Source organism: Molothrus aeneus, chromosome Z (assembly GCF_037042795.1).
Source record: "Molothrus aeneus isolate 106 chromosome Z, BPBGC_Maene_1.0, whole genome shotgun sequence".
NCBI classification, from domain to species: Eukaryota; Metazoa; Chordata; class Aves; order Passeriformes; family Icteridae; genus Molothrus; species Molothrus aeneus.
This window is the reverse complement of record NC_089680.1, coordinates 30297587-30308833: the sequence shown is the minus strand read 5'-3', so window position 1 is coordinate 30308833 and position 11247 is coordinate 30297587. Positions and strand designations below refer to the sequence as shown.

General features: G+C 42.2%; 1 protein-coding gene across 1 annotated transcript; it reads right to left on the bottom strand.

Moving 5' to 3' along the window:
• On the bottom strand, positions 1 to 7431 carry BTF3 (basic transcription factor 3). Its single transcript, XM_066568869.1, has 6 exons — positions 7326 to 7431; positions 6968 to 7036; positions 3628 to 3741; positions 3189 to 3390; positions 836 to 892; positions 1 to 354 (listed from the first exon to the last, which is right to left on the bottom strand). Exons 2-6 carry the CDS (start codon positions 7034 to 7036, stop codon positions 308 to 310), a joined length of 489 nt encoding a protein of 162 aa, XP_066424966.1. The 5' UTR covers positions 7326 to 7431; the 3' UTR covers positions 1 to 307.
• Between the last annotated feature and the right edge of the window lie 3816 nt (positions 7432 to 11247).

The following is an 11247-nucleotide window of genomic DNA, read 5'->3' as shown; positions in this document are numbered from 1 at the left end:
TTTGCTTTATATTTTTATTGTATGCCAAAGTTCATTAAAGATGAGTGTTTGCTTGTAGAAGTTACTCAAAAAATGTGTCTAGGCAGAAATTTGTTAGCAATCTGACTTATTTCAAAGCATAGTTTTGTTCAATCGGGCCACAAAAATAATAGTGTACAAGCAGTAACTAAGGAGCTGTAGATTCAAGGAGTTTCCAAATACCACAGATCTTGAGATCTCATCAGGAAATAAATCAAGGCAGTCACAATATAAAATAGCAGCTCCATATAGCTTTTTCAAGTTTTAATTTTATTCAGGAGGTGACAGTTCAGTTTGCCTCATTCTTCGAAGCTTCATCGAAGTTTTCAACAAGATCTAGAAAAAGATTGTTGGAATTAAAAGTTTGACCCACTTCCCCTCTGCCGAACATTTTCGGTTTGAATTTTTTCCTAAGTCCAACTTCATCTCAAGTTTTTACCATAAAAACTTTCAGCTTGTAAAATACAGAGCAAATATTGCTCAACCAAAGAAATTTTGGACAGTTCGTTAAAAAGCACAATTCTAAAAGCATTTAGCTTCACTATAACGACTGGGCAGTGATTCTGACAAGGTAGTTTCTCATGAAATATTAAATAATGATCTTAGTCACAACTATCAATTCAACACAGGACCAAAATGCTAGCTTAAACTGCGAAGTCTCTCACAGTATCTGAAATTAATGAAATAATCTGCCCACAAAAATTCTGTGACAAGTCGCTAGACATCATTCTTACTATCCCTGGTCTGATCTTATGCTATGTGTAAGATCTCTCAGCAAAATTCACTTTCTTCTCCTCCACTGCATGTTTGTTCTCACCTGGAACTTCATCGTCATCATCTTCACCAGTGGCAAGTGGCGCTTTTCCATCCACAGCTGCAAGAGCAAGTAGTTCAAAAGCTTCATTCAAGCTCATCATAGGCATTTTGAGTTACTGTTTAGCTTTATGTTTTTTGAAAACATTATCAAAGATTCTGGGCCAAACTGCAATGCTTTATCTAATGTTGGAAGTTTACATTCCCTTTTTTACTGATAATGCTCAAACAGCCCAGTAGTAAAATTAGAAGATGCTAAACAGCATACTAGTCACCATCTTGTACAAAGATATTGAGTACTCTGCACAACAATAACTTCCAAATACAAGTGGAGATTGATTTTACAAGTTTTTCCTAAAAGCAGGTTAGTTTATGGACTACCACATGGCTCTTAAATTTACATAATTTACATCACCAAGTTTTAAGGACTAGAAAGGATCTTATTATCCCACACATCCAAAGAAAGCTGAGGTGTAATTGTGAAGTTGCAGGCAGACACGAGTAGAAGTACTTAAAAGGTATTACTGTTCTCTGGCAAAGTCAAAGGAATATGGAACTGGGTGCACAATTTTACACTCCTTAGGTGGTTTAGGCAACCTAGTGTTCTAGTCCACATGTTTGCTGACTAAGTAATTTCTTTAACCATTCCTATTGCATTTGATAGAGGTAGTGAGATTTAACCATCTCCATTGTAGCAGATCAGTGAGTATCTGCTGAACTGGGAGAAGTACAATGCTACAAACAGATATCTCAAGTGTCTGAGTATAGAGAATAAGAATACTCTACAACTATTCTTAGCTGTACTGTCACATTGTCTCTTACTCTCTACTACCTTAGCATTATTCTAATTAATCCTTCTCAGTTTTTAAGAAAAATGTGAGGAAAAAGATGGTTTCTTACTAGATCTGTACATTAATTTCTAGAGAACCAGAACTGATAAATAAACTTTGTTTTGAAAGGACTTGGAACAAGGACATCACTGACCTTCATTTGTTTTTTTTAAGAAGCAGAAAGTTGTTAAATCTTAAGTGCATCTTAAGATTAAAAACAACATTTGAAAAGCAAACCATGTTATTTTGTCCTAAACTACCTGCATTCTCTCTCATCCCCAAGACCAGTCCAAGTTTACCTTAGCATCTGCAATCATCACAGATGCTTCACTCATTGATGTTAGGCTTCCAAACCTAGCTGACAACGCTGAACAGAAAGTTTTGTGCAACTAGTTCTGGCATCCACTCTTAGTGGAAAGAAATAGCCATTTATTAGAACATAAAAAGTAATCACTTCAAACAAGCTTCTCTCCTTCTAAAACTCCACACTTTAGCTTAGTATATAGCCTCTTATAACTGGCTTCTCATTGTTATCAGAAAACAGAACTTCAGCAATCATTCTAAATCCTTCCAAGTACTCTTTTCTTTCAAGCTCTATTACTATCATACAGGTGACATTAGAAGAAAGGATCTGAGGATCATGATAAAGAACACTTTACTCCATATCTTGAGGACTACTTCTAGCAAAATTTTTTCAGGCTGTTCCATATATTTAAAGGAATGGGCTTAAGATATTTCAGGAAGTAGAAGACTGTACACACAGGACACGAGGAATGTTCCCAATGTCAACAAGACTTTCACTCCTGATTTTCATCCTGTAGCAACAGCACCTTTATCAAACACTACATATTTAAGTCCTTACTATACTTTTGCCAGTTTTAGAAGGAACAAATGTTCATACTGTTCTACTATTTAAAGTATGGAATAGAAAGTTGGTGTATCTAGCTTAACGCTCATATCAGCCCTGTTCTCTATAATGTTTTACACATACTGAAATTATAATGTACTTCCTTATAAATACCCTGTAATTTCTTCCTAGTTATCAAAAAGCCCATGGAGCAATACTTTCACCACACATGTGAGGGAGAAAAGCAATCACAAGATATCTGTTACATCTCTCTCCCCATTACTTACATTTCCATTCCAAGTGTCAAGAGATATACTCAAGCTTATCCTTCTCTAAAACCTAACACTTACAGAGTAATTAATTCACCCAGCTATAATGAACAAGATGTGTCAAAATATGGCAGCCATATCAAGAAGGAAAGTACCTGAAAATCAAGTCTGGCTACAATTTTCCAGTGCTAACCCAGCTACAAGACACATTAACAGGTGACTTCGCTTGACTGAGTCATGCTTGCCATTGGGTTTGAGCTATAAATCAAATTGATTTTAAAGTGTTTGGTTTCTTTATAAGGATTTTATAACATGCTTGCAGACAACAAGAGTGCAGGGAATGTCATTGCTGCTACAGAAACAAGCTTCATGTCAGCTGCCAGCATGAAACACATTCAAGTTTCAACCTACATTGCTTGGGTAGGGCTTCTGCCAATCTCCTGAGGCTGGTCAGACTGTCAGCTCCGAGCTGGTTGAGGATGCTAGGCAGCATTTCTGTCAGCTGCTTTGTCTCAGCATGGCCGGTGATAGTGAAAGTGTTAGCAGCCAGAGATGCCTGAACTTTTGGGTTATTGAAGTGAATGACTGTTCCTTGATTGGTAAACATGTTTACCTGCAAGAAAAAAAAAATCCAGTATTTGAAGCAGTCAAACAGGATTTTTCAATTTAACAGAAAATAAAAATTCTTAAAGCTCCAGGAAAACCTATTGATCATCTACATACAAGATTAGGAGCTATGTTTTTACCAGAAAATTTATTTTAATGCATATTCTATTTAATACATTTTCTATTTTCTATACTATTTCTATTTTCTATTTAAATATATATTTTTTTTCTTTGAAGCAATTACCTCTTCAATTCCAGAAATATTGTTGACTCCCAGTTTCTTCAACGAAAACTGAAGTTTTTTATCATCTGCTGTAGCCGTTCTATGAACAACCTTCTTCTTTCTGCGGGCAGTACCCTTTGCAAAAAAAAAAAAAAAAAGACAAGATAAAGCTTAAGTAGTTCTCACTTAACTCTAATCCTAAAGGCAGTATAACTACTTTACAATCTCTACAAATCAACTTAACATAGCGCACCTGTTTCACTGCATGTAACCCTGCTGCCCAACTGCACTGCAGCAGTTTTTTTCTTTGCAGTAAGGCAAGATTTGCACATGTAGGAGAAGCATAAAGTTTTAGGAAGCAATGCTATCAGAGAGTATTTATTCCACAAACGTCATAGTTTACTGCAACATCTTAGAAAAGGGGAGTTGCAAATTTACCCTTGTTAACCCAAGTCATCACAAGACATAAAACTGAAGAATGAACAGTTTCAAGCAATTTCCAAAAGTTATTAGATTTTCCTTAGATTACAGCCAAATTTTGGTAAAAATCAGAGATCATAAGGCTATGTACACATCATTAATAAATGAAAAGAAAAAAGCCAAATAAATGATAATAGAAAAGCCAAAATACTCCATTTTAATTCTAAATAGCCATCTTTCATCTGATGGATTTACATTTTTGAAGAATGCCTACTTTTCGAAAATATTTCATAAATACATTTTAAATAATACTTCTGGTGTTCTAGACCAACCCTGTTTAAAAACCAAACAAGTAAAGGTTAAGTTGTCCTACAGATCCAAAGCTCTAGATTTCTCCAGGGAAGTAAAAGTTCCATATTAGAATACATCTATTTATATGAAAAAGCAGAAAATGTAATTCTCCAATTGCTTGCACAAGGGTTCAGGAAAATCTGATAGAAAATGTCTGAAAAAAGTGAAACTAAGCTTGTTTTTGACATAATGTAACTACTAATCGAAGTCCTCCCACGTGGGCTGCTCATCTACCACGTGCTAATAAGAAGAGAATGTGTTGCTGCCTAGCTGCGTAAATAGCTGCAATTCCTTCTCAGTTTACTGTCAGAAGTTTAAAAGTTGGATGGACAGTAACAAATCTAACATAACTCTGTTACCAACAATGAGGAACATTAGTGACAAATTCATATGAAACCAACACTTGGAAGACGACCACTCAAATTTAAGTTTTTGTCTATAAAACTTGATATTCACACCCTGCTACGGTTGGGTTAGCACACACAGTGGTTTGGAAACTGCTAAAAGTAATAGAATTGCTTTATTTTAGTGGCTTGTCTACCCAAGAATTGAGCTAGATAAGGCATATGCTAAGTCCCTCTGGACAACAAAATTCTGAGTAAATTTCAGAACTTGACATCTTGAATCAAGGAATATGGAGGAATATGTACCTCCTTCACACTCAATTTACATGGCAACAATATAATAAAGATATCAGGAATAATTTCCCATTATAAAAAATAATAATATAGCAGGTTCAGGCATTTCACAGGCCAATTTTAAATTAAATTACCATTCTAAGCTTTGCATAATGTCTATAAAAGCCCTATATTGATCAGCAAGCTGCAAGAACTGCAATCTGAATGCATGCTCTCACATGACAGACATTAAAAGCCTCTATAGTCAATAAACACACACTGGTTAACACGCTTACAATCAGCAAAATAATACAGGAGTTCTCTAATTAACCATTAGCATATACCAAGAATATGCAAAAATTACCAAGGTTGTTAATTACTACATAAACCCTGTTTTAGGTTGCCTAAATCTCCAGCAATTGGGAAAAAGAAAACGTAAAAAAGCCCCAAACACTGGAATGAAAGCTCCTGGAAATTCTGTCAGCAAGAGTTCTGTTGAATAATTTGTAATCTAGAACATTGTGTATACTCCCTCAGGTACGAAAGATTCCTGAAAAATTCCTGAATTAAGACTGACACTGAAATGAAAATGTTTACTGTCATATTAAACATACTTTTTAAAACATACTTGTTTACTATCATATTAAACATACTTTCCTCACGTTATAAGTAAACACACAACACAAATACACAAATATTCAGATATAACAAAATAAAGTTTTTCTTATTCTATTAGCCTGCAATTTAAAAAGTATGATAATATATTGAATTTTCAACTTTGTGCAGAAAGGCAAAAAACTGCCTCGAGCACCCTAAGTATTTCTGACGAACCAGTAACATAAGATCTCTAAGATCTGTTATGAAAACTATACCCAACCTCACCTGCTGTAAGTTATGCTCACTTTAAATCCCATACGTTTTCTAAAGCAGCCCACAGAATTAGCACGGGATGGCTGCAAAATGACTATCATGACCATCTACTTCCAACCTTTCTGCCATGGGCAGGGACAACTCTAACTGGACCAAGGTACTCAAGAATCCCATCCAACCTAGCCTTTAACACCCCCAGGGATGTGACATCCACAGCCTCTCTGGGCAACTTGTTCCAGTGCCTGACCAGCCTCACAGTAAACAATTTTTTCCTAATATCCAGTCTAAACCTACTTTCAAGTTAAACCCATTCCCCCTTGACATGCTACAACAAGCTCTTGTAAATAGTCTTGATGCATCTTTCCTGTAGGCTCCCTTCAGGAACTAAGAGGCCACAATTAGGCCCCAATGCCTCCTCTTTTGCAGGCTGACCAGTCCCAATTCTCTCAGACTGTTGTAACATGAGAGGAGCTCCAGCCCTCTGATCAACTTGCTGTCCTTTCTCTGGACGCCCTCCAGCAGGTCCATGTCCTTCCTGTGCTGGGAGCCCAGAGCTGATGCAGCCCTGCAGGTGGGGTCTCAGCAGAGCAGGGCAGAGGGGCCGAATCCCCTCCCTGGCCCTGCTGCCCACCCTGCTCTGGATGCAGCCCAGGACACGTGTGGCTCTCTGGGCTGGGAGTGCCCATGGCTGGGTCATGTCCAGCCTCAGCCACCAGCACCCCCAATTCCTTCTGGGCAGGGCTGCTGGGATCTGTTCATCCCCAGCCTGTGCTGGTACCAGGGCTGCTCTGACCCATGTGCAGCACCTTGCACATGACCTTGCTGATTATTAGATTCCCATTCACCGTAACACAGAATATTAAATCTGCTGTAACAAAACATACACAGAGAGAAACGCCTGGAGATTCAACTACTGCATATTGCACCTACAAAAGTGACTTCAGAGGGCCCTGGAAGAGCACAGATTCCCTTGAGGACAGTCCAGCCAAGCTGAGAGCGCTCAGGGCTGCTCCACACACCCGTTTCCGGGACCCCTTGTGCCAGGCCCGACATACGGGCGGGGACACGCAATCCCGACGGCAGCGCAGGGAGGCGGCTCCTACCTTGCCACCGATGCGCACTTGGGCCTGAAGCTTGGCCAGCTTCTCCTGGTTCATGATGGTCTCCTTCATCTGCGAGAACAACAAGAGTGGGTGTGGGAACACAGGTGGGGGCACGTGGGCGCAGGGGACTCTGCAGCCGCCCCTGACACACACCCACACATGGCACGGGGGCAGCCCCGCCCCGCCAGCGGGCCAGAGCGCTCTCCGATCGCGGGCAGAGCCGCCGAGCCCAGCCGAGCCTCCCCGCCGGGCCCGGCCCGTAACCGCCGTCCCTTTCTCCAACCACCACCACCGCCGCCCACCGCCTCCTGCCGAGTCACGCTCCCCTCCCGGCCGCCCCCCGTCGCCCCCGCGGTACCTCGGCGAGCGGAGGGGCGCGGAGCGCGGCTGGAGGCGGCGGGCAGGAGGCGGGCCGGGATCCGCACGCGGGCACAGCGAGATGGCGGCCGGAAGGAAGGACCTGCGCGCCGGGCCGCGCGTGCGCCGCGCCGGGGCCCGCAGGGGGCGCCCCTCGGGGCGGGCCGTGGAATCCCGGAGTTTGTTGACTTGGGAAAGACCTGCGGCGTGGTTGGCACCCCGTGCCACGGCCAGTCTTTCCTTAGACAACTTCAGGAATAGTGACTCTACCATCTCCCTGCGGAGCCCGCTCCAATATCTTGTCAGGCTTTCTGTGAAGAAATTCCTCTTGATGCACCTCCTCTCAGGTCGTTGTAGAGAGTGATAAAGTCACCCCTCAGTCTCCTCCAAGCTAAACATCCCCAGCTCCCTCAGCTGTTCCCCATAAGACTTGTTCTCCAGACCCTTCACCAGCTTTGTTGGCCGCCTCTGGTCTTCTGCCAGCACCTCAATGTCCTCCTCCTAGTGAAGGGCCAAGGACTGGACACAGCACTGGACACGTGGCCTCACCAGTACAAGGGGACGAGGCCTGTCCTGGTCCTGCTGGCCACACTATTGCTGATCCAGACCAGGATGCCATTGGCCTTCTTGGCCACCTGGACACATCCTGGCTCATGTTTGGATCAGCACCCCCAGGTCCATTTCCTGTGGGCAGCTTTCCAGCCACTCTGCCCCAGCCTCTGGCACTGCCTGGGGTTGTTTTGGCAATGGGCAGGACCCAGCACTCACCATGCCTGCCCTGACCATGCCTCAGATTACCATGCCTTACTCACTTTGCTGCCCTCTTACCCACCCTGCTACCTGCAGCCTTGCCAGGGAAGTTCCCCGCCACAGGCTTGACATCCATGGTCTGGCATCACAGAGTCACAGAAGCATTGGGATTGGAAGGGACCTCTGGAGATCATCCAGTGCAATGCCCTTGCTAAGTCAGGAGCACCCAGAGCAGGTGACACAGGAACATATCCAGGTGGGTTTTGAATAGTTCCAGAGAGAGACATTCCATATATTCCCTGGGCAGCCTGTTCCAGTGCTTGGCCACCCTCAACATATAGAAATTATCTCTCATGTTGTGGGGGAATTTCTTGTGTTTTAACTTATGGCCATTGCTCCTCGTCCTGTCACTGCGCACAACTGAAAAGAGTCTGGCACCATCCTCTTGACACCTGCCTTTGAGATATTTATACGTATTGACAAGATCCCTTCTTAGTCTTCTCTAGACTAAACAGGCCCAGCTCCCACAGTCTGTCATAAGAGAGGTGCCTCAGCAGTTGTGCTTGTGTGGCTGGACCCTCTTCAGTAGTTCCTTGTCTTTCTTGTACTGAGGAGTCCAGAACTGGATGTGGTGCTCCAGATGTGACCTCACTAATTATGTGTTTATTATTTTTCATGCTAGAAAACACGTGAGCATTATGTTTCTTTCTCCTTTTTTTAGTGCAGGCCCCCTCTCAAAGCCCATGGCTGTGCTTCTCCCAGCTGTCCCCAACAACTTGCCTCCTTCCTCCCAGCTGGCCAGTGCAGAGCTCTGTGGTGGGGCCCCTTAAGTGAACCAATCCCCAATGCCCCCAGCTGCCCCTGCCCAGCCAAACTACTGAGATTCTTCTGTCACCGCTGCCTGTGTAACAGCCCTTGTTCTTTTTATTTCTTCCTCCTTGTGTGTTTTTCCCTGTGGCTTTTCCTCCTCTGTTATGTTATTGTAATTTATAAACTATCCACATGCGGCTGCTTGCTGCTGGTCACAGAGGGCACACACTGTCTGTGTGCCTTTACTGGATCCCTCAGAGATGTTTCCCTGTAGCTGTTTTCCCTCACTGAGGCCTTAATCTACCCTTTTTATGTATTGCCAGTCTTTGCGTTTTCAGAGTCCTATTCTGAGAGCCAAACACACACAGCTCCCAGGCCCTAACTCACACAGTTGCTGCTGCCTTTGAGTATATGTAAACCTTGTTCCTCAGTTTGCATTTCTGAGGCAGAGATCATTCACAGTCTACAATTTCAGTCTCCCACAAGTTTGCCACTGTGTTGGAGTTTACTCTGATGAGTGTGACTAATCTCACAGCCGTGGGGAACGTGCATGTCTGGCTCTAGCAGAAGGCAAAGCAGTCCTTGCAGGAGCTGTGCTGCACAGCAGAGGGCAGGAGCAGATTTGTGGGGGAAGAAGCCTGGCATTCTCATCAGTGCTACAGGTGCTCACAGAGTGATGCAAGAGAGGAGGACCTTGTTGCTCTATGGTCCCAGTCACCACCTCAGCTGAGCTTGATGAGCCTACTGGGACCAGTAGAAACACCGCTGACCTTGCCTTCTCACCCTGTATTTTTATGCCTTTTATACTGATTCTTCTCTGGAATATCCTCAGTTAACTATTCTCTTTGGTCTTGTTTCTGTAAGACTATGTTAATAATTAATCTATCCTTCTTCATTGATTAACATTGTCTCCCTTGTTACTAATCCCCAGAGCCAAGATTTTGCCGAGGCACTACTTTTTATGTGTCTGTGAATTTAGTTTGCTCTTACATTATCTTTTCACTACACCAGAGCTGAGTGATAATTTGTACAAAAGATATTGATCCTCTTAAAATTGAGGCCTTTGTAATTAGTGAAAATTAATGATAATCCCAAGATGACTCCATCTGGTGGGGGTAGAAATTCTCAGAGGGATGATGATTCAAAAGGCGCTGCTGAAGAGCAGCAGCCTCTGTGCCTCCCACCAGGTGAATCACAGATGAAAATTAGGGGATGATCAAACAACTGTAAAAGATGGTGGGGGAACCTCCAAAAATATGGTTCACTGTATCTAAGAAAAGATGGCGGGGGAAGCTCATATTATTTACCTGAACTAGCAACCCCAATATATCATTCAGAAGGAGGGGGAAAAAGCAGATTTAGGAGAAGGGGGTGTTTGGGGAAGACAGAGTTTCTTAGGAACTAAAAAGAAAGCTTATAAATTTATTGCAGGATGAAACTGCCAATGTACCTGCAGAAAAAGTGAAGAGAGCCAAGATGAAAAAACACAGAACAAACCTGAGTTTGTAACAAATTGGCTTCAGATTTTTTACACTCTGCCATCCATATATGTGTAATAGTCTAGAATTGCTAGGCCAAATGATGATTACAAGCAAACAAGCAAAATATTTTATTAGACTAAAATACTGAAGTGAAAATGAATCACAGAAAGATTATTCCAAGATAGAAACTGTAGAAAATGCTGTTACGGCTGGCATTTTAGGATCAACTGGTCTAGAGATATGATCTCGCATGCCCTCATGTGAGATTTTTGAAGACAAACTATGATGAAAACCACATCGCTGAGTTGTATCAGGACAAAAAGTGATTCAAAAGTGGCAGTTCAGGGGCTCTAAGATTTGGTTCCATTTCATGGATCAAACAGGAGACCTTCAAAAAACAAACTTTACATCTGAGAAAAAGTATTTTAGCATGCTAAAATAGTATTAGCTTGTTTTCTTCAGTTTCTCTTTTGTAATTCCATAATGGGAAACATAAACCTAAACCTGGATTTAGTAGTAGCTGAAGAACTTCTATGAGAAATGAAGCAGATCCAAGGGCTGTACCACTGAGAGGGATCCTGAGCTCAGTAAACACCTTTTCAGTTCTGAAAAAGGGTGAAAGTCGTGACCTCAAAAACATCGAAGCATATACATTGCTAAAGGAAAGTTCATTAGCTACAGCAAAACAGCATAGGAATGGAGGAAGATCATTAAAATGGTTACTTAGAAAAATTGTTTCCTAAATTATATGGAAGTTTAAAGGCAGAAGAATGACATTTGTTCTCAAAATGGTAGTGGAAAAGCTCTCCTAATAGTCATGGCCAGTGCTGCATAAGTAATAACAGGGCATGTTGAGGAAAGGTGCTAGTATCATATTGAGAG

Coding starts and splice junctions, on each gene's coding strand:
- BTF3 (XM_066568869.1), bottom strand. CDS start 7,036: ATGAAGGAGACCATCATGAACCAGGAGAAGCTGGCCAAGCTTCAGGCC. Junction 3,742..6,967: donor AAGTGCGCATCGGTGGCAAG/GTAGGAGCCGCC, acceptor TTTTTTGCAAAG/GGTACTGCCCGCAGAAAGAA. Junction 355..835: donor TGATGACGATGAAGTTCCAG/GTGAGAACAAAC, acceptor ATCTTTTTCTAG/ATCTTGTTGAAAACTTCGAT.